Source organism: Dysidea avara, chromosome 13 (genome assembly GCF_963678975.1).
Source record: "Dysidea avara chromosome 13, odDysAvar1.4, whole genome shotgun sequence".
Lineage (NCBI taxonomy): Eukaryota > Metazoa > Porifera > Demospongiae > Dictyoceratida > Dysideidae > Dysidea > Dysidea avara.
Genome location: NC_089284.1, coordinates 9710869 through 9738332, shown reverse-complemented (window position 1 = coordinate 9738332; position 27464 = coordinate 9710869). Strand labels below are relative to the sequence as shown.

General features: G+C 37.6%; 2 protein-coding genes and 1 long non-coding RNA gene across 3 annotated transcripts; 2 read left to right on the top strand and 1 right to left on the bottom strand.

The window, feature by feature from the left end:
- Nucleotides 1–71: 71 nt before the first annotated feature.
- LOC136243212 (H/ACA ribonucleoprotein complex subunit 2-like protein) lies at nucleotides 72–12863 on the bottom strand. Its single transcript, XM_066034731.1, has 2 exons — nucleotides 12705–12863; nucleotides 72–674 (listed from the first exon to the last, which is right to left on the bottom strand). The coding sequence occupies exons 1-2, from the start codon at nucleotides 12854–12856 to the stop codon at nucleotides 149–151; spliced, it is 678 nt and encodes a 225-aa protein (XP_065890803.1). The 5' UTR covers nucleotides 12857–12863; the 3' UTR covers nucleotides 72–148.
- On the top strand, nucleotides 12825–26079 carry LOC136243211 (deoxycytidine kinase 2-like). Its single transcript, XM_066034730.1, has 9 exons — nucleotides 12825–12957; nucleotides 13011–13117; nucleotides 16462–16548; nucleotides 18701–18810; nucleotides 21378–21519; nucleotides 25558–25596; nucleotides 25650–25726; nucleotides 25781–25868; nucleotides 25920–26079. The coding sequence occupies exons 1-9, from the start codon at nucleotides 12897–12899 to the stop codon at nucleotides 25956–25958; spliced, it is 750 nt and encodes a 249-aa protein (XP_065890802.1). The 5' UTR covers nucleotides 12825–12896; the 3' UTR covers nucleotides 25959–26079.
- LOC136243217 (uncharacterized) lies at nucleotides 14034–15216 on the top strand. The gene is made up of 3 exons (XR_010694792.1): nucleotides 14034–14579; nucleotides 14626–14820; nucleotides 14931–15216. It is a non-coding gene; the product is annotated as an uncharacterized lncRNA (long non-coding RNA).
- Nucleotides 26080–27464: the final 1385 nt, after the last annotated feature.

Sequence of the window (27464 nt, the reverse complement as noted above, 5' to 3'; positions counted from 1 at the left end):
AATATCTTAGGTATTGAGGTACTCCCAGTATTAAGTAGGTATTTAGGACATCCCACAAGTCAAATACACTGTTTGGATAGTACCTTAAGATTACAATTTGTTAGCTACATAAAATGCCAAAACATACACACAACTAGTATATTCTAGACTACAATAAAGGGTGTGGCAATGCAGTTATTTCTGCTAGGCATTTCTTGTAGTGTTTCTCATACTCTTGATTCTGTTTAATGAGCACCATGCTAGTGGGCCGCTTGGTCAAAGCAGCACTGCCAAGGTCATACCGAGATGGGATGAACACATACGGAACTTTCTGTTCTTCACAATAAACTGGTATATGTGAGATTACATCCAATGGAGAAATATCACCGGCCAAAATTGTAAACCCCTTCTCACCTTTCCTCAGACTCTTTGTGACTTCTTTGACACCACGACGCAGTGTCTTTTTCTTAGCAGCTTTTCTGACAGTTTTGTACAGTCTACTGGCTAGTTTTTCACTGGCAAGTGGTTTAGCAATAGGAATGACCCGCAATGCTAGTTCTGCATAACTAGGAGTGTCTGTTACAGTGGCTTCATCCTCGACTTGTATTGTAACTCCTTCACTTTCACTCTCTACTTTGACTTTCTTTTTAGAAGGCTCTTCATCTGCTGCTTGATGTTTGTGCTTCTTGTGTTTCCTATAAAAGAAGAAATAGTGAGTTAATTATGTGGTATCATAAAGCACCATAGTTGCAGTGAGCTTGTTAAAAGACACTGCAGAAAATTTCACTAAAGCATGAGTACCAAAATCAGTTATTTAAGTGCATGTAATTTAAGGAATATGATCATAATTTAAAATGACCTTCAAAATTAATCCTAATTGCAAACTCAGAGTTTATTCTAAGGATGATGGGTCATTCATAGCACTGCATAAATTCAAATATTTATGTTCCTTCTGTATATAGTCTCTATGTGGCTCGTTTTCAGTATGGTTCATGTTTATAATGAAGTAGCCAATCAAGATTCACAAAGAAAGAAGTCACTGAAATGCAAACCAGTGGAGTATTCTTCTGGAGAAGTGTAGATAATAATGGTGCTTACAAAAACACAGTATTCTAATACTGAAACAATCACTACTACCTGATTGCTCTATTAGAGTTATTGACTGCTCTATTAGAGTATATTGATCTTTTTTCTCAGTAAAGCATTTTCACATGTAATTTTCATAGATCAGTAATTTTGTTGGTAGTTAGCTATTAGTGTTATACTTGATGCTTTTAGGCGTCCACTGTGCTAGTAAAATAAGCAAGTACAACCAAACATTATTTTATTCTCGCACGTGATAAGAATCGGTATCTGCAACAATATAATGGCTGATTCCGATACTTCATAAAAACAACAGTATCAGCCCGATACCAATACCAATGCTAGAATCGGTGTAGCCCTATATAATAGTACTGTATAGTAGGGACGATGAAGGTGTGGGCGTGGTCCACGAAGAAAAATCTACCCAAAATCATCTTCAGAAATCCTCCATGGCCATTTCACAGTATTGGTCAGGTATAAACAAGCCCAAATATGTCTTCAGAATGACCCAAAACATTTGCGACGAGGTGCTACGAAATTTAAAAAAATATATTTTAGCGAATTTTCTACTGCCTCACTGCCTCACTGATGCATTCAGTCAAGCGTAGCGGGAAACTGGCTATAGCTACAGCGTTGCTTCTTTGGCGGAAACGCTTCAAATTTTGTGGAGAAAAAACCTTTCACAATATTAAATACCTACGATGTGCACTACTGTCTTACTGTTTTATCTTTGATCCTTCTTTATCGTGGCCATCTCTCATGGGTGCGGCTTCCATCAAAGCACGCACACCACACAACCCCAACATATTGGAATAAACGTGTAGCATAATTGTAGCAAGCACGTGATTTTAATGTTGGGATACACCTTGGGATAAGCTGCTGCCTGTTCAACATCGCCACTACACGCGTAAGGATTAGAGTGTTTGCTTTGGCTCGAAGGTGGTTTCTTTTCCGAGTTTAAAAACCGGTTGTATATGGTGCCTCTCTACAGTCTATGGGTAGCTTTCCCAGAGCACTCTATTCAGGCGTGCTACAACTGAAAAACACCGTAGTAGGCCTCATAGGCTCGCAAATCTCGTCGTCTAGAAAGTGGGCGTGACCTGTACTTACGCGAACTAAAAGTAGAGCAGCCCTGAGGCTTTGTTGTGAGAGTTAGTGGAAAATAGTACTGTAGACACACTATAAAGCAGTTGAAAAGATACTTCTGTGGGTAATGTGTTGTTTAAAGCGGTTTGTTAAAAATCCGCATCCTTAGGAACGTTTAGCCATGTATTTCGAGAATTGGGGGGTGGGGGGTGGGTGAATTACTAAATATGGTTATTCAATAAAATTTACAAAAAAACTACACAAACAAGTGCAAGAAAAAATTAGGAATTTTCCATATGAGTAGGGACTGCAGCAATAAAAAGCACTGAAACAAGCCGCTGAGACAAAACACAACTGAATAATTGCATTTTAATCCCTACTTTAGCCTGCTATGGTTAAAGTAGGGATTAAAATGCAATCATTCAGTTGTGTTTTGTCTCAGTGGCTTGTTTCAGTGCTTTTTATTGCTGCAGTCCCTACTCATATGGAAAATTCCTAATTTTTTCTTGCACTTGTACTGATAGGAGTTTTGCAGACTGGTTGTAGTAGCTATAAGTGCAGTATAGGAAAGAGTTCTACTAAACTAGTACATAAATACTCCAGTACTGTTAATGTGTTTGTATGTGGCAATCTTTCATAGTCAATATGTGGTAATATAAGCTAGTATCAATCTTTTTATAATGTAAGAAATATTTATTCCTGAAAGTGAGGGACTAGGTGTTACTGATAGGGTCAGGCGATATTGAAAAAGTGCACCACGATATATCCTGTATGTATTTATCACGACATTACATACAAATTAGAAAAACCATGTAATATTAATAAGTGCAAGTTTTTCTATAACTCGTATTGTTATATCCATCCAAAAAAAAACAACCCTTAAGCTATAATAATTACATACAACCATATATTAAACGTAATTGGCTACATTTGTAAGACAGCTACATTAATGATATTTCATTTTGTAAGCAATGTATCATGATATATCATGAACTTGATATATCACACCATATAAAAATAGCCTCGATACAGTTATCATCTCATCCTTTTATCACGATAGCAATGATATATCATCATATTGCCCAACCCTAGTTAATTCAGATTGACAGGTTATGAGGTGAGTTATGAATAGCTATGGTGTTTTGACTCAACTTGAAAGGATGAAGTAGACACAAAACCCTATTGACTTTGATAGGCAGTCAAAATAGTGATTTACGGTTTACATTACCACCTCAGCGATCCCTTCTTGTTTTGTGGTTTAATCAGCAATTCCTATTTGCTTTTTGAAATTTTCATAATTCAATATTTTACATGTTTAATTTCGTAATCAGTCGCCTTTTGTTTGAACCACATGTAAGAGTAGTAAACAGTGAGCCAAATTGGTAGTGAAATACGTGTTTCACAAGGTTTATAGTGTGTACACAATGCTCTAATGATGTGATGTTGTGTATTGTATAGTGTGTATGTGGAAGGAAACTAAAACCCACAACCAAATGTTGAAAGTGCTTGTATAAAACAAATCAGAGGTTTCACACAAATTGGTAAAGGATGAATAAAAGTATACAATTTAATACAAGTATACATTTTTTGGAAAGGGTTTCAACTTAAACAAGTAGATTCCCTTGTAGCACCTGGTTACTGAATGGTGATGTGAAAAATGGTCTTGGTTAAAGAGTTCTATATGGGTGCAGTACATTGCTAATGTTTACACATACAAACACATTGAAGATACAGGAGTATCTATGTGCTAGTTTAGTAGAACTCTTTACTATACTGCACTTGTAGCTACAACCACTCTTTTATAAGTATGACTGTAACTATATTTGTCACGGTAGTAGCAACTGTATAATGTGGTACCATTAATATGGGTGTCTGGTTTTCTTAGTTGGAAGTTCAAAGATGCTGCCAGTGTCATACTCTGCACTGCAGAATGCAGCAAGTGCATTATAAATATTTCATACATCATTAATATTTCGTACGTCATTAATTATTTTGCAATCATTAAGTTTTAGAGTATGTAAAACTCTATGACAGGCAGTCAAAATAGTGATTTATGGTTTACATTACCACACTAGCAATCCTTTCTTGTTTTGTGGCTTAATCAGCAATTCCTATTTGTTTTTTGTCAAATTTCAATTTTTAATTCAGAATTTTGTAATCAGTCACCTAGCATGGTGAAATATGTGTTTGACAAGGTTTAGTGTGTACACAATGTTCTAATGTAATGTTGTGTATTGTATAGTGTACATGTGGAAGTTGTGGTAGGAAATTAAAACCCACACTTGAATGTTGAAAGTGTTTGTATAAAAAAATCACAAAGGTTTACACAAATGGTGAAGGATAAAGCATAAAAAATGTAAATTTTTTGGAAAGGGTTTCAACTTAACCAGTGGATTCCCTTGTAACTTGTGCAAGAATTGAACAGTTGGTTACTGAATAGTGATGTGAAAAATGGACCTCGTTCAATGTACTGACAGTACCATACAGATGCTACTAATGACAAATATGGTCATACCTGATAGGAGTTTTGCAGACTGGTTGTAGTAGCTATAGGAAAGAGTTCTACTAAACTAGTACACAAATACTCCAGTACTGTTAATGTGTTTGTATGTTGCAATCTTTCATAGTCAATATGTGGTAATCTAAGCTAGTAGCAATCTCTCTATAACGTAAGAAGTGTATTTTATGTTGGTTGAGCTTGCGAATTAGATGGAAAATAACCTCTTTCCGGAATACGTAATGAGGGTGCATATGCCATGTGGAGTGTGTATATAAAGACAGAGTACAATATAACGGTTGGCCCTCGGCCATTTTCTGACCAAGCGATGCTGTTGACCGATCAATGTAGCTGTTGGTCGGCCATTTGTGCCGATCAATTTTTTTACAACTGTAATTCTTTATTATTAGTCTTTATAACATGTAATATTATAGTTACTATTATTGTCGTATCGTTAACTTTCCTTACCGAAGCTATTTAATCACTACGTGAAGTCTCGATCCCGTCGAAGCATCGACTCAATGCGCATGCGTAAGCTAGAGCACTGCACCTAGTATTTACCCAAATTATCCATTGTGGGTTACTGTCGATGTTGTGAAGAAGCAATCACTACACTGACTACACGAGTGGCGCCTTCCAAAAGAAGAAAAGAAAGTAATGCTTGCGAAGTGGAGGTATGATATTAAGTATAAGATGGCCATTTCGTGGTTATAACCTGTAGAGATGCACTGGCTGGAGAAAGTGGAATGAAAGTCACGTGATAAAAGTGTTCTGCACACGGAAAGTTCGAGAGTAAGTTTTGATCTATTGCTATTCACAAGAGAAACTTTAGCACTAGCTAGTTCAATTCAATATGTGCTGACTCAACACCACTTGTAACAAAGCATTTAGCCTGTACAATACATTGATTCATAATTCTTTTTTTGTAAAATATGTATGCAGCAGCAACACAAATTTTGTACATGTATTACTAATAAACAATTAATTCTCAGTAAAATGCATGTGCATAAAGTGCAGTGATAAGTAGCTGAAAGTGGTCTCAGATTCAATCTCAGAGTGATCCTTTTCCAAAACTTTCCTGGGGAGGCATGCCCCCAGAAGGCTTGTGCTTCGCACTGCGGGGTGTGCTTCACACACTAGGATAGTACATCTCTATCTTATGGCCATGCAATTTCAGAAATGGCCAATCAAATTTACTTTTGATTGGCCATTCCGTCCGAGCAATAATTTCCCTTATATTGTACACTGAAAGAGTATGTGTGAACGCATGTTTAATTCTATGCTGTCATTTTAAGTGTAGGATAATTCTAGTGTGTTACATGATATGAACTGGTAGCCGCGCTTGGCAGCTACACATCTCCAGTTGTTGTGTGGGTATGGTGGTTTTATGACATGTATGAGGAAAGAGATATTTATTCCTGGAAGGAAGGGACTATATGTGTTACTGATAGGGTTGGGCGATATTGAAAAAAGTGCACCATGATATATCATGTATGTATTTATCTTGATATTCGATGTTATCACAATATTACATGTAAATTAGAAATACCATGTACAGTGTATTTAAATATTAATAAGTGCAAGTTCTTCTATAACTCGTATTGTTGTATGTACCACTCTGCGTGGGTTGCTCAAAGGCACTTCCAGTGCCATAATTTGTATATGGCACTGTTACAGACTGTAGCGAGTGTATTATCATACAGTACGATAGTTCTGTGTAGTAGGGCTAGGGACCACAAAGGAGTAGGCGTGGCCCACGAAATAATATCACCCAAAAACAGCCTCAATTTCCCCTGATGATGATGAGGCAGTATTGGTTAGGTAAAACTAAGCTCAAACAAGCTTTCAGATCGACCCGAAACACTTTCAACAAGTTGCTATGGTATTTCAAAAAATTATTTAACAGAATTTTCTAGTGACTGACTGACTGACTGAGTAACTGACTGACTGATGCCTTCAGACAAGCATAACTCGATAATGGCTAAGGCTATTGGCTCAATTTTTTCACTGTTTGATGTCGCTTCGGCCCGACAGGTGCCTTTTGGCATACCGCAGTACGTACAATGCATTATTCATGGACTTACCAGTGTCCTCCTTTGTGTTCCATTCATCTTTGCTGACAGCGATTTGGCGATAGCTTCCCTTCGTAATGGAAATCGTCCGTATTTGTCATAGTGGCTATTCCGATAGCAGAGGTACTTTTCAAACAGTTCTTGATTCATACTGCTGTGTAACGGGTTGAACATACGTGTAGCCAACAACAAAGCGTAATGGATATTTTACTTTTCAGACGATAAATGATATAACTGGGCACACAGCACCATTTCTTTTGGTATGTGTGGATTGCAGAGGTGCTTTTGAACAGTTCTTGATTCGGAATGCTGCGTAACGGGATGAACATAGCTGACAACGAAGCGTAATGGATACTTCACTTTTCAGAGGATAATTGGGGTGCACGGCGCCATTTCAGATGCAGCATGCGTGGGTTCACCAGTCATATATAATAATTATTTACAAAAGAAGTTAACAAACAAGTACACAGAAAAATTTGGAATTTTCATAGTAGGGACCATAAACAAGGTGGAGTAGTGCACAATATTAAATCACAGTAAAACAATAAGAAGTGCTATATCCCTAGTTCCCTACTGTGCTCATAATGGAAATGTACAGTAGGGATATAACACTTCTTATTGTTTTACTGTTATTTAATATTGTGCACTACTCCACCTTGTTTCAGTACTTTTTATCGATGTGCTATGGTCCCTATTCTAGTTGAAAATTCCAAAATTTTCTGTGTACTTTATATTATAATGCACAGGTTGCAAGACCGCAACGAGTGCATTATAAGTTATAATGCACCGACTGCAGTGCAATATACAGATATTGCACTGGCTGCAGTTTGTTCAGCATTGCACAAGTGCCGGCAGCCGAGACCGCTACAACACCTCACCTAATAGGTGAAAAGGGGAGCCTGTATTCTGCGGAATACAGAATAGCGGAATAAGCGAAAATCACATTCTAAATATTTTGTTATTGTTTATAGCCTCTATTATATAGTTATACAACGGCCACGAGTGCTCTGCCTGATATAAACGCATGAGCCTGAGGGCCGTCAGGCCCGAAGGCAAGTGCGTTTATACAGGCAGAGCACGAGTGCACGTTGTATAACTGTTATGTACCATTCACCTAATAGGTGGGGAGAGTCTCACAAGACAGCTGTAACACTTATAAAGGCCAGGTTTCTAACATCGATTGTGGGTAACCAAGCCTGACGTTGCGATGACGTTCCCCCTGCAGTACTGCAGCCACCTGAGATATTGAAAGCTAGTACGCTATGGGATAATTATATCACTAACCTGCATTCGCTGTTCCACTCTATCATGTAATGCTCAGCATGCCAGCGTGCCATATAGACTAAGCACCAGACTAATCGCCATAGTGATTCTCTCGAGCGAAAAAAACAGCTAAATAGACGGTTTAAGTAAACAAAACCTAGCTACTAAACGATACTAGTCTAATTCTTACTATTCACACTGGCTAAACTCGAATCTGGTGGCATGACAAAACTGGTTACCACAATCGAACGTAAAGGTTAGTATTATTTAGAATATATTTGTTTTATTGAGTCATTGTCGAAGTGGACTACAGTTTAATCTCTTTTTCGATCGCCATTGGCTGCTTGTAAACATTATACGTATTGGTGACGTTATGGCCCACAATCGACCTTTACATGTCAGGCTATAAAAGAATTCGAGTGATCTGTGTAGTGTCTTTCCACCTATTAGATGAGGTGTCGTAGTGGTCTTCGCCACCGGCACTTGTGCTATGCTGCACAAAACCGCAGCCAGTGCCATATCTGTATATTGCACTGCGGTCGGTGCATTATAACTTATAATGCACTCGTTGAGGTCTACAAAACCGCAACCAGTGCGTTATAAGTTATAATGCACTCGCTGCGGTCTGCAGCAGTGCAATATACAAATTATGGCACTGGCGGTGCCTTTGAACTGCCCACGCAGAGTGGTACATATCGTTTTAATATACATACCTCACCTCGTAGAGAACACAATCACGATGGCACCGATCCTCTGGGCGATTTTTAAATAGGATATGTACAAAGATATTCACTCTAGAACAATCTAACTAAGCTAAACTACTGTTAAATACACTTCCCTACATTATCGCTAGAAAACTAGAAGTTCTTTTTGTTATACTTGCTCATACCAGCTGTCACACACGAGGAGCTAGCTAGCTAACTGTCCGAATAGTTTAGGACAAAACAATCCACCCCCTAGGTAGCTACCCTGCATGCATGGAATAATCTGACCTTTAACTCTGTTACCATTTCCTAAAGTGTTTCAAATATATTCGGAGGATAATACTGCTTTCAGCTCTTAACATCAGAGCTCTAACCTCGTCCCTAACACTTCGTATATAACTCTAATAAATTCGGGCAGTTACTCGTGTGTGACAGCTGGTATGAGTAAGTATAGCACATTGAACTTCTAGTTTTCTAGCGATTGTGTAGTGAAGTGTATTTGATGGTAGTTAAATTGTTATAGAGTGAATATCTTTGTACATATCCTATTTAAAGATCGCCCCGAGGATCGCAGCCATCGTGATTGTGTTCTCTACGAGGTGAGGAATGTATATTAAAGCATTATAGAGGCTATAAACAATAACAAAATATTTAGAATGTGATTTTCGCTTATTCCGTTATTCTGCTATTCCGCGGAATACAGGCTCCCGGTGGAAAGGCACCTCACAGATCACTCAAATTCTTTTATAGCCTGACATGTAAAAGTCAATCATAGGCCATAAGGTCACCAATACGTATAATGTTTACCAAGCAGCCAATGGTGAATGAAAAAAGTGGATTACGGTTTAATCTGGCACCACACTATTAAGGTGTATAAGTACGTTTATATATATGTAGACTAGAGTTGTGGCCACCTCGTTGGCTTTCAACAATGACCTAATAAAACTATTATATTCTAAATAATACTCACCATTACGTTCGATTGTTGCAACCAGTTTTTATCATGCCACCTTGAGTTTAGCCAGTGTGGATAGTAAGAATTAGACTATGTATTGTTTAGTAGTTTACTCAAACCGTCTATTAGTTGCTTTTTTTGCTCTAGAGAATCACAGGCAGTCGAGTGATCACGTATGCTGAGCACTGCACGATGAGAGTCGAACAGCGAACACAGGTTAGTGCTATATATATATAGCACATAGCATACTAGCTTTCACTATCTCAGGTGGCTGAGGTATTGTAGAGGGAACGTCACCACAGCATTCAGCTGTCACCCGTAATCGATATTAGAAACCTAAGAGGTGCAGCTGTCTAGTGAGACTCTCCCCACCTATTAGGTGAGTAGTACATAATAGCTATACAATGTGCACTCGTGCTTTGCCTGTATAAACGAACTTATTTTCGGGCCTAATGGCCCTCAGGCTCATGCATCTATATCAGGCAGAGCACTCGTGCCCATTTTATAGCTACATAATCCATCCCAAAAACAACCATTAAGCTATAATAATTACATACAACCATATATTAAATATAATTTGCTGCATTTGTAAGACAGCTACATTAATGATATTTCATTTTGTAAGCAATGTATCATGATATATCATGAACTTGATATATCACACCATATCAAAATAGCCTCGATACAGTTATCATATCATCCTATTATCACGAAAACAACGATATATCGTCATATTGCCCAACCCTAGTTACTGATATCAAATTCAGATGGATTGACAGGTTGTGAGGTGAGTTGTGAATAGCTATGGTGTTTTGACTCAACTTGAAAGGATGAAGTAGACACAAAACCCTATTGACTTTGATAGGCAGTCAAAATAGTGATTTATGGTTTACATTACCACCTCAGCGATCCCTTCTTGTTTTGTGGTTTAATCAGCATTTTCTATTTGCTTTTTGAAATTTTTACAATTCATTATTTACATATTTAATTTTGTAATCAGTCGCCTTTTGCTTGAACCACATGTAAGAGTAGGAAATGGTGAGCCAAATAGGTAGTGAAATATGTGTTTCACAAGGTTTAGTGTGTCTGCAATGCTCTAATGATGTGATGCTATGTATTGTATAGTGTGTATGTGGAAGTTATGGTAGGAAACTAAAACCCACAATCGAATGCTGAAAGTGTTTGTATAAAAGAAATCAGAGGTTTCACACAAATTGATGAAGGATGAAAAATGTATAATACAAGATTTTTTGGAAAGGGTTTCAACTTAACCAGTAGATTCCCTTGCAACTACTGAATGGTGATGTGAAAAATGGTCTTGGTTCAATGTATTGATGGTACCATGTTATACAGTCATACTGATAAAAGAGTGGTTGTAGCTAGTCTCGCGTGGCCAGACCCTTTCCGCGCAGCCGCTTATCGATAGGAAATTATAAGCGCCGCGCTACAAGGGTCTGGAATAGTTCATGTATTTAAAAAAATCTACAATCCCCAGTGGTTGGGGAGTGTAAATTGGCTCACGCGATCCCTTAATCGCCAAAGTGATCTGATTACTGAAGAACGAGCTGAAGAAGGCCTCTGGGGATGACGAGTATCGACCCGTGTAGATTTTTCCTTCTACCCACTACTGAATCTTCAACAAGTACGGCTGAATAAAGACAAACAAGCTCAGTTCATCTCGAGTTACAAGGAAAGTAGGCGGAAGGTTTTAAGCGGATTTTCCGATCAAAACAGACTATAGATTCAAGGGAACACACGTTGCATTTTGTACCTTTGTATCTTAGGTGTTACCCAATCAATCAATTGTCACCAATAACGTGTCGAAAAATTTCATGTTCGTGAACTATTCCAGACCCTTGTAGCGCGGCGCTTATAATTTCCAATCGATAAGCGGCTGCGCGGAAAGGGTCTGGCCACGCGAGACTAGGTTGTAGCTACAAGTGCAGTATAGTAAAGAGTTCTACTAAAACTAGCACATAGTATCTATCTTCAATGTGTTTGTACGTATAAACACTAGCAATGTACTGTACCCACATAGAACTCGGTGTCTTGTTTTCTTAGTTGGAAGTTCAAAGATGCTGCCTAAACAATGTTCACCCGTATATGTGGAAAATTTGATATTAATATTAAATTGGTGATTTGACTGCATTAAAGTTGCTTGCTAAACGTATTGATGATGGTGATGTTTGGTGATATAATGTACCCCAAAATTACATTTTAGGCTATAAGAATCCAGGTGAACTACATACAGGTGAAGTGTCTTTCCATTAGGTGAGGTGCTGTGTCTTAGCTGCCAGCACTTGTGCAATGTTGCATAAAACCAATATACTGTATATTGTACAGCAGTCAGTACGTTATAGCTTAAAATGCACTCATTGCAGTCTACAAACCACAACCAGTAGGATTTTTTTTACAAACTATAGTTGGTAGGGACCATTGACTATCAGACCTCAAGTGCAACATAGTACTTTGTGTAAAATGATCAAAATGCCAAAGATCAAGTGCTGTATTACAGGGTTATTAGTTACAGTAGATCCATGCAGTGCAGCCAAGAATTCACAATATTAGGGAAGCAACCCTTAACACTGTATATTAGTCTCTCTCTCTTGTATTTGGGTAAGGAAAAATCTGGTGTAATGCCAATTACCATTTCGTAGATCCTGAGGATCATTTGCATTGTTGCAAACAAGCCACAAACAAAGTAAAAATTATGTTTTTTTTGTTTCATGCACCTGTTGTAGTAATTAATTCTCAGTAGTTGCAGCTGGTGTAAGGAACAACAAAACATTTTGTTCACAACTCTTCACAACAATCCCCAGAATCTGGGGATTCTGAGTGAGATGACTATTGAAGTTTATACACCAGACCCTTTTTCTTCCACCTATAAAAGGAAAATGCGGGTCTGGGCACGAGACTAACTGTATAATATGAGATCTTGGCACAGCTATGAAAGATACACCAATTTACTTATGAGTGCACTACACTATGATTATGTTAAAGTGGTAGTATTTTCATATTGTTGGCTAGAGTTAACAACTTTATCAAGAATCAGCCAATAAACTAACCTGGGTGTTTCTTCATCAACGACTATATGTTCAGCCTTTTCTTTTTTTACCACTGTACCCTCCTCGTTGTCGCTGTCTTCGTCCTGATGTTTGCGCTTACCCATCCCGACTAGCCATGCACGATGAGCATTATATAGAATAACACTGAGCATGCGCAGATCTTAGAGCACTGGTTTACGCGGTGGAAAGTGAATGGCGTGCAACCACGTGAATTTACAAGCATTAAGAAGATTTGCAGTGGAAGGCAACATCGGTATTGAGCGGACTCCACTATGGGTAACACACAGTTTCATTAATGTTTTATAGCCGCTGGAAAGTCGACATTCCTTGAGTCACTGAGAAAGTTCTATCCTGAGGCAGTCCTAGTGAGTGAGCCCATTAACAAATGGCAAAGCATTTCATCTGACAAAGAGGTATTTATATTATAGGCAGTGTCATTTATCAGCATCTGTGTGTAGCTTAGTCTCGCGGTGCCCGACCCTAAAAAGAGGGTCTGGTGAAACTCTGTACAAAAAGTTTGAGCTCTGGAATGTTTATTGGATGACGTTTTACGTGTTACGTACGTGCACTGTTTACGTCACAACATCCATTCAACCAGATCTGCTTACAGAATCACCAAACTAATAGCGCTACTTTTATTTATTCAACATTAAAACGAACCCAACAGAATTGTATGGCTGTTTTCTCAATGAGTTTAAGCGGCAGAGTCACCGGATGTAATTAACCGTAAGCCACGAATCTTTTGAAATGTCCGCATTGCGCCAAACTTTGTACACAGTTTCACCAGACCCTCTTTTTAGGGTCGGGTGCCGCGAGACTATGTGTAGCTAGGATGCAGACACATCATGCCAGCTATGTTATACTGAAGGGTCAGTCATTCTGAATAATTATGTCCATCAAGCTTCATTCCTGAGTTGCATTTTTTTATTCTGGCCGTACCTATTGGATTTCAAGTTGTACAGGTTATACCATTTCACACTGTGAGTTTTACATATACAGTCCCACAGTATTAAAATGCAATGAAGGTGGTCCTATGACTTGAATATTGATCCCCCATTATATGTACTATAGTGGCCATTTATACACTGGGACTGCATTAAGAGTGGTTTTAGAGATGCTTTAAGCAATGCATTAATTGAGTAGTTGTGGTTTTGCAGTTTCATAGTTTTATACAAGCCTAGAGTTATAGGTTTATAAGACTGTGCTTTGGTAAGCTATTGTACTTCGTTTTTTGAAAGTTCTTAGTATGAAGGTGAAAACTATGAAGCCTATTTCATGCTTGACTTTCTAGTGGTATATTAACAATTTTGTTTCGTCGTCCATATGCTTTCTGTCATCATAACACTTGAGTTGGATGGTTGGTTAGTTAAAGAACTATAACCTTGTTTGATGTATAGTGTAACTTCTCTTAACAACCTCCCCAATGTAAGGACACAATAGAAAAGACCTTCATGATAAGGACAAAAATTTTGGTCCAAACAGGTCTGGTCGACTCATTTTTTTACCTCTGAAAGAGGAAAACTTTTATTAAAGCGAGCCTGAGCAAGCCCCACACTAGTCAGTAGTCAATGTTGGTTGTACGAGCGTCGCGTGTCTGAAAATTTCCCTTAGAAACACGGAAAGCCCTACACTGTGTAGTAGATGTTGGTGGTTGTACGAGCGTTGCGTGTCCGAAAATTTCCCTTACAAACACGGATAGCCCCACACTGTGTGTAGATGCGGGTGGTTGTACGAGCGTCGCGTGTCCGACAATTTACCTTACAAACATGGAAATTGGTACGGCATGTGGTTCCAAATGTTGTTCAGAAGCAGCTGACACTATGGCCAGCAATGAAGATTCTGTTAGGCAAGAAAGACTAAAGAGGAGAAGTCAAGGTCTATAAACTGGGCAATTACATGTTAGTGAAATTTTGTTATATAGACTGGCCAGACGTAGAGAATACGATAGACGTAGGCGTGCTGCTATGATGCCAGAACAACACCAGCAGTAGAGAGAAAGGCGTCGGGCTTTAAGTGAACAGACTGGCAGTGTAGAGAGGAATGATGTACTCAGCAGGAGAAGGCAGAATTATAGACTAAGGCGAGACATGGAAACAGATGAAGAAAGACAATTGAGGTCAGCCAATTTCCAGGCTTTGACATTTTTGTATACCATACCAATTATTATGTTGGTGATACTTCATAGTTTTCTATTATCTTTGCCTCTTTGACTTCACTTTTATGTAGGTTGGCTAGCCGTAGACAATATGAAAGTGGACGATATTTAGATACAGTGATGCTTCAGGGTGAAGATATCCAAGAAGGTCTAAGGATAACGCAGGATGCTACTCGGTCATCTCCATCAATGAATATTCATATCCCAAACATTACAGTTGACAATTATCCTGACATAATTCATAAAGTGAAGTAATTCCATAGAAGTCTTGCGACACTACAGAATGTGTTGTGTAATGTCTGTTTAGAGCAATTCCCCAGCTTCATAAGCAATACTACAGAAATGTGCTGATATCTGGCATCTTCAATTTGTGTTTTCAAGGTGATTTGATTCATTGCTTATCCCAAAACTATAACCACTCCTCGTAACCCAAAGCATTACAAAGAACTTATTAATGCGTACAATATGCTGCTGGCTATATATCCAGCAGTACGTGGTAAACACCTCATACAGGCTCAACCTTCTGTGTTCACCCTCCAGTGCCAAACTGGTAAAGTAGATAATACAACACAAAACAAATGTAGCCCCTGAAGTCAGTGGTCTCTGTAAAACTTGCGATGACAGCAATCTGTAGCTGAAGAAGTGTCCCATAACCTATATGAGAAGAAATGTATATAATCAGTACAACACTTAACTATAGTCTACTAAATATTACAGGTAAAATGGTTTGAGCTGAGTAGTCTTTGCCAATTAATCACTTAATTTGCTGGTTCCAGCTGACCGCATATTTCCATTTTTGAGGCAAACTTCCTCAAATAACAAGCTTGCGATGTAGTTACAATGTTACCTACAATCATCATACTACAACACTCAGGCTCGCCCCAACATGCTTTCAGCATCTGTCTAGTATAGCAGCAAGGAGTGGCCAAAAATTCTGGGTTGTGGTATGCATGTACAATCACTACATAGTGGTGACTAATCTGCTCTTTTTTTTTGTTTTGTTTTATAAGTAACACTTTAGTAACAGTTGTTTTATCCCAAGTGGTGTTGTATCATTTTATGGGCCAACTGTTTTGATTGGCTCTGACAGAATTTTGATACTGTCGACGATAAATTGGCAAACATTACAATCCACACGAGAAAAAAAATTGGCTGTGCTCACGAGACTAGTGGAAACCATCCTGTCATATATAACTTGCATGGGATTTATAATACCAATAGTGCTGAGCAGTTTCTATTTGTGATAAGAGGTGCAGTACAATGTTGTCAACTTGATATTGTGGCATATCTAAACTATTGGCATATCTTAGTTTGATAATATGATGATGCAGAAGTAACTTCCAACCATCATCACTAACAACAGAATACTAATTGCAATATATCCCTATCTACTCAATAGGATTTCTCCATACAGGCATATATATACTTTTAACTATTATACAAGAAATTTTTAGAATCCACGGTACAGTGTACTGCGGTAGTCAAAGCAGTTGGACGGTATCAAAGTAGATACTGTGGTTTAGCTAAATATTGCTTAGCAATATGTATAATGGAGTACAATTAACAGTATATATGCTGTTTACATAAACCGTATGTATTTAGGATATGAGTAAGCCAACTGAGCATTATAGCAGCAACTTGCTTGATATGTTCTACAAAGACCCAAAGAGATGGGCCTACACATTTCAGGTAAATTAATTGTGTTGTGGAATTTTGTGTAGGTATATGTTAAATTTTATTTTGTAAGTACCACTAGATATTTGGAATATGCTGATGCAGTGTAAGGTTACTTAACGCCCAAGTCTTTAATAAGATTGTTTCATTAATAGTGGCCTAGGTCCCTAACACAGTTAAGGTGTGCTTTAATCAGTCACTTCATTGAGATCATATTTTTGGTGCCATTATACTGCCATAGGTGGCAATTCATGGTATTGAGTTATTATTTTACATCAATTATAATGTTGCATGGGATACAAGTTGTGTGTACGTTTATGTAGTGGAGAGTAAACTATCCAAACTAATGCCACGTAAAGACTATTTCTAAAGAGTGCGTAATTGATTAAACACTGTTCTGTATAGGCCAGCTCAATTGTACAAAGTATCCAGGGAAGCATATTTGGTCTACAATGCTCTAAAAATATTCTACAATGCTCTAAGGATATTCTACAATGCTCTAATCTGTCCATTTACTTTATTAAAGCATTTTACTTACTCTAATAAAACAGACATGTGCATCGATATGACTTTTAGCCAATATTCTGGTAACCGATATAAATTGTTATTATCAAGCCGATAAACAATGCCAATCCGATATGGTAGCATGGACATTTTCTCTAATAATTTGTGCTCTAAATTTAGTTACCATATAACAGATTAATTTTAAAGGGGAAATTTTTAAAGAGCAGCTGCTATAATAAATTTCAACGGTTTAATTTTCGAATATTCTACCTTCGTGTGTAGTGCCTCTAAGATAACTTTGTAAATGCATTATAAAATTAAGTGATGACAGCGACCATGTGTAGTGGTACAATAGAAATTGAGACAGTCATTAGGGAATTATTGAATTTTTATTTTATAAAGAAATATGGATTGGGAAAGTTGGTTTTGCCAATACAAAATGAATAGTCTTTACAATCAATTTACCGTGGGTGTGGCCACTGGTTGTGGCGTTACTAAAGAAAGTTAAGTTGTTGGCCAGGTATGGAATGAGATATCTATTCATTTTGTATTTCTTCTACCCGGGACAATAAGATGTGAAGTTTCTGTTAGCTAGTAGACAGGATTCGTCAGGCCTAGGACAAGGCAACTTTATATTCAAAGAGTTAAATTTTCATAGAAGCTGTGTTGTTTGAATAATTCGAAAATTAAACTCCTTTGAAAATAACCGGTTATACAGTAATAAGAGACAGAGTGGGACTGTAATCAACAGCTGACATTACATAAATTAGAGCACAAGTACCCATAAAGGTTTATGTATATCTGTATCTGCTGCTTGTTTACACATGTTACCAATCTGATACTGATATACAAAAACAAGGCCGATAGCTGATCCGATTATCAGTACACCTCTAATAAAACACACACCTAGTTCTAATTGTTGGTCAGTCAAAATGTTTTTAATGTTAGTAAAATTGACTCTTCTATTAGGATTTTAACTAGGCAGCATTGGGGGTGCTCTGTGTTTTGGGATAGTTTTTGTTTTGGTGCAGTGGAGAGTAGGGCTGAGCGATACTGCCATTTTAGTATCACGATCGATACTAAAGCCACTATTCACGATACTGAATAGTTCACGATACTTACAAATAAGTCAATCATAGCTGGTGCCACATAATGTATTGCTTAGCATTCCTGCAGGAAGTCCTTATAGGTGATAGCAAACTATAGCCACTATCATCCTTGTTTACAGTAAGTTATTGTAACACATGCTTTGAGGTTGTTATGGTGTTCACACCTCTCTGCAGGGGAAACCAGATGGGTGGTCTTTATCATTTACAAGGATTCTTAGCCAACTACTGCATAACAAATGGATTTTTAATGATAGTAATGTACAAGCATGGTATCACGATAGTTAATAACAAAATATTGCGATATCGATTCTTTCAAAATATCGCTAAAACGGTAGTATCGCTCAGCCCTAGTGGAGAGTCATTTTTACGAACTATTTTATGTGGGAAAGGGTGTTTGTATAACTGACAAGTACGTAAAATCAGATAGTCATTCATTCATAAACGTATACAGAGTTGTGTTCAATTACTCTAGTAGTACACATGCCGGTTGACATAATACTCAAACATAATACTGTAATAGCCTTTTATCACTTGCATTTGTGTCAATACTGTAGACGTATGCCTGCATTAGTAGATTGAGGGCTCAGCTAAGGCCACTCTCACCGGACCTGATCACAAGTGAGAATTCTGTACAATTTTTTGAGCGATCTGTGTACAGTGACAAGTAAGTGATCATGAAGACTATAAAGTGGTGCGTATGATTATTACAGTGGAACCTCAGTTATCTGAACCTCTTGGGACCAGGGTGATCCGTTAGTCTGAAAAGCCCATATCCCTGAAACTGTGTATAAACAACCTTAAAATAGCATAAGAACATTTTTAAAAATTTCAACAACCCTAATAGAGAACAGTCACTACTCTAATAGAGCAGTCATTTCTGTAGTTGGTTAACTGAGAATCCGGATAAGTGGGGTCCAGATAACTGAGGTTCTACTGTATATAGTGCGTATCTTAACCTTCTGTTGTGTGATTGTTGTCAGGGAATGATTTTGGTGTTGGGGCATTGCAGTCCAGGCCAAAGTTAATTATCACAGGAAAATCAATATCCTACTAGAGTAGTCAAGCAATCCAATACTAAAAAAAGTGTTAATGTGACATCTTACAACCTGTCAGAAAATTTTAGGTGGCCTGTATTGCTTCCTATTCCTCTGTCCAATGGTTTGTTTGTTAATAATTACAAGAGGAGTTTCATATTGTCCTTAGTCTCTTCATTGGAACCACCTCAGCTTGACACATAACTGCACTTGCCACGTATCCCATCATGTGACTTTTTATCTTGAGGTTGTAGGTACAAATACTTTGTAAATCCCTTCATGTTTTGTGGTTGAGAGGAGTAGCTAACATTCATGTCAATTATAGTTTATCAATTCAGTAGGGTAAATCCAGTAGGGTAGTTATCTACAAAACATTTTGACTGCTCTATTAGAGTATTTTAATGTAGGCGACTGCTCTATTAGAGTGTTTTGATTGCAATGCTGCAAAGAATCATTGTGCTGTAAAATCCAACCTGTATATTGACATAATGAGCTTTATCAAACATTTTCACTGGTTGTTCTCATCCAGTTTCCATCTTACTAGAATTCTACATACCTGTTCATTCTATATATAGTGTCTATGTACTGTAGGGTCATAGGCAGATGTTTTAAAACACCTAACTGAGCCCACGTAATAAAACTATCTTATATGTGCAAATCTTTGAAGTGGAAACTTTAGTGATCATGAATCTGGTCCTTAATTTTCCTGTGCAGAAGAATTTTTCTCCCATGCTGCATTCTATTTTGTTTATTATGATTAGAATATAATGCACGGCTTTAACAAAAAGTTGATGTACAAAACATCTACTGAAGAAATTTCAATTAACCATTTAATTGCAGTCAACAATTTGGTTAATTCATTTATTTTCATAATATTAGAATTCACAAATTGCCAAAGTTTAAATAAAGAAAAAGATGCGCAGAAGTGTCTTTTTGCTGTTTTAGTCTCTGGACTATACTTCCAAGGCTGTTTTGTTCCATATGCATACTCGTATGAGCATGACATATGCCCATTCCAACTTGAAAAAGCTATTCGGTAACTATGAAACCTAAAATGTAGTTTTCAAACTGATAAACCCTTGTAGAACTCCATGAGGGATTCATTCTCAGAGACTTGTTACACCAATAACTTATTGGTGCAGAAGTTCATTGCAGTGTCTTGTAGTGCTATTGTTTCTCTCACACTGACTGCTTGAGTGTATTTACATTATTTTGTGATTTAGACAAACGCACATGTAAGCACACACTTGTGGTTTTTAACTATTAAAGTGAAGGGTCAATAAATCAAAATACATTCAAATATATTATGTTCAATTACTCTAGTAAAACATACACCTGTTATTGCTTAATAAAACAGTCATTTTGATGTTGGGATTATTGACTCTCTACCATACAGGAAATCAGAAGCCCTATGGCTGGCTTTTGGCTAATGGCAGGGCGTGTTCTAAAATAGCACAATTACTGGTTTTTAGCAGGGTGATTATAGTACTCACGTGTGTGGTGCTGAACCGATTAAGTCCAGCTGTACCAAACAGTTTGTTTCAACCCACGCGTTTAATAAGCTATTTTAGGGTGGCCCAAAACTTTGCTAGTGCACAACTTAATGTATGCCTAACAGCTGTTGTGATACTTTAGTTTAGCACACAAAGTTTTGTGAAATAACACTCCTTCATTTTATACCTATATAACTCTGAAGTTTCAAATGGATTTTACAACCAGGTGCTAAGCCACTTCAGTTCCAACCATTTCTCACCTTGTAAAAGAACTCTATGCTTTCCTTTTCACTGATAACAACAACATGGAAAGTAGTGAAAATGTTCACCTGTGGACTACAACATTGGGCAAAAACTCCATCAAGCCTGAATTGGAAAAAATTAAGCATACTATTGTAGAGCAACACTTACTCGATGTCTGTACCTTTGAGGGTCTGTGGTATATAATTTTGAGCATGAATAACATTAGTTGTGTCAACAGCAGTAGCTGGGTGGTCTGACAGCTGGGTGGTCTGACAGCTTGTTCTGTTAGTCCACTGAGGTGCTTCGCTGTGGTATATGGATTTCTGCGCTTGTTCGCGCATTACCACAGGAATTCCATCCAGCTAACTTTGTATGGCTACCATTAATTGGTTCAGCACCACCTTAACAAGTCTTTTGAGTTAGCGTTGACTTGTTAATACATGTTGTTAACCCTTAATCAGGTTTTGCTTTGCAAGGAATTGCTACATTAGTGGACTGTTCACTAAGACAGAATGGGATGTCTATTGTGACTGGCACAAGTTTCTTATGGATACACTACCATTGCACTTTGATGGTTTTATCTACCTTCGAGCATCTCCTAAGGTACAGAAAAGTAAAGCCATCTGCCATTTTTTTTGTGTATTTGTATTATTGCTACTATAACATGGTATAGGGTATATTGTAACTAATAAAAATCTGCTGCATTTGATGTCAAGGAGAAAATATCCCGGTTGCCTGGCACACTTCTGTAAGTGTTTGAGCGTTAATTGGATGGCTGCAGGTTCGAGTCTGCCCAGGTCCTGTCTTGAATTTTTTTCCTTTCTGCACCTTTTCAAACATACCTTATATAACAGGCTGTTGGACCAGGTGTCCAGCATATCTTTTGTTTGCATATATTCAAATACACGTGAGAGGTCACTATGGCATGTAGAAATGGACTTTGCAATGTTTTTGCATTACATACTTTGATTGTTCTATTGAAGTGTGTTGTAGTAAGTATAAATCTCACCATTTTACAATCTATAGCTACTATTCCCACAGTGCTTGTTTGGAGTGTTTGGTACAGTGTTAATAATACACATTTTTTTGTGATGTTTATCTGTTTGTGTTTTATTTATTATGGTAGAAAAGCGACATTTTGGTGATGAGATCTTTTGTTTCGGTTTATTGTGTTGTTATGTACGAAGATATCCTTTAGCAGTGGCGGATCTAGATGGGTTTCTGGGGTTTCTGTCGAAACCCCCTTTTAAATTTAGCTCAGTGGGATTCTAAATACATAAACATTGTTGTACTGACAATTTGTCATATCAAGCAACTATATACCATTGTATTTCAGTGGCATGCATGCAGCTGCACTTAACTCACACCATTTATAGCTATTAAACCCTCAGCAACACTTCACTTTCATCTCCCACTGCATTAAAAATGATCAAGATACTCTAATAGAACAGTCAAACAACTACTCTAATAGAGCAATCAATGCTACAGCTTATAGTCACCATCTTTGCCCTATAGTTAGCTATGCTATTTACAGTTTAAAGCATTGGATTTATTGCAATTGCTAACTAAAGTAGCCTAAAATCCAATCTCAGAGCTTCTAAAACCTCAAATTTTTCTGAAAAAAAAAAAGTCATCTGATGCCTTATTCAGCTATACCAACTTTCAGAAACCCCTTTAAAAAACCCTAGATCTGCCACTGTTTAGGTTCAATACTTGCCAGAGCAAATGTGACCAGATTTGCAAAACTCCAACATAATCACACAATCTTAATTTTACAGTATTGCTTACTATGGGTAAGATACATGTATATTATTTTTTAAGTGCTTTGTTCTTTGTGAAGAAAGAGGCTAATAGTAAAAACTCTTTATTTGCCTACTAGCATGTGATGAATCTTTCTTCACTGTTTCATCTTTGTTTATGGTGAAGAAAGGTGATACAAGAAAAAAAACTTACCAACAGTGCCGAACATGATGGTGCAAGTCTCAACTCAGTGTATTGTTGTGTTTGTAAGTTAAAACTGTTATAGTAAGTGCCTGTAATTTTCCTTTACTTGCTGTACAAATTGATCTTTCTATCATTGCTACTTTGTAGAGCTGTAATTCCAAGACATATGAGGCTGATACTTTACCAGAGCATGTACTTGGCTAAGTAGGGCCTACTTTATTCCACAGACTGGACTGGACTGGACTCGTGGACTGAGCTGGAAACAGCTTTTAACAATAATCCAAGAATTATCCATTTCTTGCAACACTGGAGACACCACTATCGAGCTACAACTGCTGCTGCCTCTTCCTTACAAATCAAGACACTAGCACATGCACTAATTAATTAGAATACACATATGATACATGCCGTACTAGCAGTGATACAGCGTGATAAAGGCTATTCTTGTAGCGTAGATGTTTTCCTTTGTTGTTTTAGCACTAGTGTTACAGCTGTATAGATGAGCCAGTAAGCAGGTAGCTAGGTGGCACCACCAGGCAAGGTTGCGGTGATGGGGCTATGCAAATAATCTGGCTCATCACTACAACCCCAACGCTGGTGTTAAGTACTGAAGCAACAAAGGAAAACATGTACGCTACAACAATAGCCTCTGTCATGCTTTATCACTGCAAGTACACGTGTATCGTAAGTGTATTCTAATTGATTAGTGCATGCGCTAGTGTTATCTGACTTGCAAGGAAGAGCAGTACCAGCAGTTATAGCTCGATATTGGTGTCTCCAGTGTTGCAAGAGATGGATAATGCCTGGATTATTGTTTAAAGCTGTTTCCAGCCAGTCCAGTCCGCGAATCCAGTCCAGTCCGTGGAATAAAGTAGGCCGCTAAGTAGATATATCAAAGAATGTGCGATTATACTGAGTTTTGGCAGATGTGGTCACAAATTATCATGGAAAAGCATGGAAAAGTCAAGTACTCTAATGAAATATTCTAACATAGCAGTCGGTTATTGTAGTATTGTAGTTACCCATAGTACAGTATATACCATTCTGCAAGACTAATTTTATTAAAGGTATAAGGTGGCAACTTCACAGCAGTCTTTAGGTACTTGATAGGTGTACATTTGCTTCTCCAGGCCCTGACTTTGACAGCATTTAGCAGTAGTTTGGTAGGTATGTGGATTTTTTTTAGAACTCAACAGTATGGTAGTACTGTTTATTAGGCTAAACTGAATGATGCCAGCCAAAATGCTGCCATTATAAACCATATTAGAAATATCATACTATGGAATAAGGAAATATTATGGAATAAGTCTTTGTGCATCTATCATCAAATCCAGCATTGCAAATAAGAAAACACTTACAGATAGCTGGACATTAAAATTTTAAAAATTGACAAATCCCGATGTTTGGCTGCCTGCCAACCTGTACACAGTTGCTAGGCTGGAAGCTAAATGAAGCAGTGCACAGCCACCATTCACTCCATAATAACAAATTAATTGGTGGCATGTACCTTTACTGGTGCCAACAAGTGTCTGCCTTCTGCACTTTGCTTTTCCATTTACCTTCAGTTACATACATGGTTGTCTTCTTCATGCGAGGAAATCATACCGAGGCGTTAATTTTCTGTATCGCCACTTTCCTTAGTTTAGATGCCACAAAACTCTTTGAAGTGCTTAGGCTGCTGTAGGAAGAACTTATTAAACATTTGCATCCGACCACGCCCTTAAATTATTAGAACATACCAAATACGCTGCCATTCTCTTAACTATCACAGCTGAGTGAATACGCCCCTTAACGATCTAGCTGCAATCAGCAGCTATTTTACTGTAGAGAATCAGACATGGTGTTGAGTCATGCCCCTAAATAATTATGTTGAGTGTGTAGCTCAACAGCGAGATACTCTAATAAAGCAGTCATAGCCACATACAGCTATGCTATAACAAAAATGCAATTAAAAACATTCATACAGTATGGTAGTGGTGTATATTTAGGGATCATGGAGGTTTGTAACCTCTCACCAAAAAATACTAACCAGAAATCAGTCTCACAATATGTTCGTGGTGCCTTGGCGGTATTGGTTAGATATAACCAAGCTCAAAAGTGTCTTTAGTATGACCTGAAATGCGTCCAATAAGTTGCAATAAAATCACATATATATATATATATTTTTTTTTTGTGGAATTTTCTGCTGGCTGACTTCAGACAGATATAACTCAATAACTGCTAAGGCTACGGGCTTCATTTTTTTACTGTTAAATGTCACTTCAGGCTGACAGGTACCTTTTGGCATACTGCAGCACGTAGATTGCATGGGTTCACCAGTCATCAAAAAATAAACAAGTAGAAGGAAAAAAATGTCTACTAGTATATATCTGCAGGTGTAGGCAACCTCCCTGGCTCCCTTGTTTCACTACTATTTAAAATTTTTCCTTCTAATTGTTAATTTAAAAATGAAGTAGAATTCCAGCAATAAAAAGAATAAATATGAATGATGGTAGCTATGTGCCTACTTTGGCATTGCTGATGGTGGTGGTAACATGCCCATGTAGAATTCTTCCCACCATCATTCATATTATTATCTTGTTTCATTATCTTGTTTCATCACTGGAGCCTTCTTTCATTTTAAATCACTTTTTATAATCACGGTAGTGTAATATGCTATGCAGGCCTAGTTAATGCTTATTATGTACACTATTTTAGATTTGTTATGACAGACTTCAGAAGAGAAAACGTGCTGAGGTACACATAGTGGAGTTATCATTCGCTATGCGTTAGTCTAGCATAACAAATAGGAAAGTACTGTGACACGAGATTATTTAGAAGCTCTACATGAAAGACACGACGAGTGGCTAGTTAGGAATGAAGTAGCGTAAGTCAAAATACAAATGTATTTACAGATTTGACTTTTAACCTGTGTACTTAGAATTCCTAACGCACCACCTGTGCTAGTCTTAAACTGTGACCAGGAGTTTCATGATGATGAACAAGTAGGCAAAGAGATGGTAGAAAAGGTATGTGGATTTCACAAATTTATATATTGATATTCTGTTTTTGCTGAATAGGTAAAAGAGTTTGTCATGAATTCAAGAAAAACGCAGTAGAATATGGATAGGGCTGTTTATCAATTAAATTGTCTTAATGTACATATAATTATTATGCACTTTTGTTAATATTCTCTTTTAGTGTTGAAATTATGTTGATGTTATCCTTTTATCTAAAGGATTCCTGTGCAAATCCAGAGCTTGATTGCTTTTGTTTTTTAAGTCATAGTTGTGTGTTTAGGTTAAAACAGTCTGACGAACCTTTTCAGGTCTAAAATATTATATAATGCTAGTGCTACAGTAGGTCATCATACAAGACAAAGCTGATATGGCAATGTAATGGTGTGCATGCAGACTTGCATGGACTGCTCATACGATTAACACCTTCATCCCTCAGCTTAATGACTTTATGTTGATAGGTTTAAAGAAACAGCATCGCAAGTGAATGAATTATAGCTACAAACATTAGACTCCATTAATACCTCAGGGCTACCAGGTGTTTATTTTTCAATCATGCTGAAACTCCCTCCCCTGGCTTATAATCAAGACAGGCATTTTTTCATATGTGGCTTTTATATGAGTAAATACGGTAAGTAAGTCTGTTGGAAAAAATTCCACCAAATATTTCATAGCAACCTATCGGAAGTGTTTTAGATTGCACTGAACATACTTTTGGGCTTGGTTGCCGAGTCACTTTGAAGGTGTTTCCTAAACCTTTGTGAGACAGAGTAATAACAAACGCTGACTGGAGGCCATGCAGGTCTGATCTTCCAGAAATGTTAGTGGCTTGTAACTAGAATGCTTTATTGGTTTGCTGTGTTTGTAGATAATTCGGTATTATTGGGTATTGCTACTGTTTAGTTTTCTCTGTTCCTTTTCATGCCACCCTTTTCTATGTAGTGCACTTTCTCATATGGCCTATTTTCTCTCTCTAAAAACCTTTGTCTTTACCTGTATCTCAAATAAGCATTTTGTGTTCAATGTTTTCTTTTCCAATATGGTTTTGTACTTATAAGTGCTGCTATTCACTATGAGTAAAAAGTGCTGATAATAAATAGGTAGGATATCAGGTAAAGTATATTGGGTGTAGTGTAAATATCATTGAGTCGGCTTAGAATTATACAGATGTGTCGTGACTCTGCATGTTGCATTTTGTGTGGGAGTAGTTACTAGGCACAAAGTATAAGGCAGCATAGCCAAGTGGCTAGAGCATTGACCTGGTAATTGAAAGGCTCCAAGTTTGATACCTGATTATGTCAAGTTGCTGTTGTTGTTTCCTTGAGCAAGAATATATCCAGCTGTATAATGGGGATCTGGTAGCATGGTATCTACTGGGGAAGCAGCCCACCCAGCTGTAATATCAGTGGGTAACTGGAGAAGCAAATATCCAACTGTCCTTGCCTTGCTTAGTGGTGTTGGGGTAATTGTAAAACTTCGGGTGTTCCATGGCTTCTCCGTAAGACCTGGATGATCCTGCAGACTACTAGTTTCGCTCCAGGAGGATTTGCTTGCACAATGCTTGAGTGCCTAAGTGGTACACAGGAATCTCAGTATTGGTTTGCTGGT

Coding starts and splice junctions, on each gene's coding strand:
- LOC136243212 (XM_066034731.1), bottom strand. CDS start 12,856: ATGCTCAGTGTTATTCTATATAATGCTCATCGTGCATGGCTAGTCGGG. Junction 675..12,704: donor GTTGATGAAGAAACACCCAG/GTTAGTTTATTG, acceptor CTTCTTTTATAG/GAAACACAAGAAGCACAAAC.
- LOC136243211 (XM_066034730.1), top strand. CDS start 12,897: ATGGCGTGCAACCACGTGAATTTACAAGCATTAAGAAGATTTGCAGTG. Junction 12,958..13,010: donor TGCAGTGGAAGGCAACATCG/GTATTGAGCGGA, acceptor AATGTTTTATAG/CCGCTGGAAAGTCGACATTC. Junction 25,597..25,649: donor AGAAGAGAAAACGTGCTGAG/GTACACATAGTG, acceptor CATAACAAATAG/GAAAGTACTGTGACACGAGA.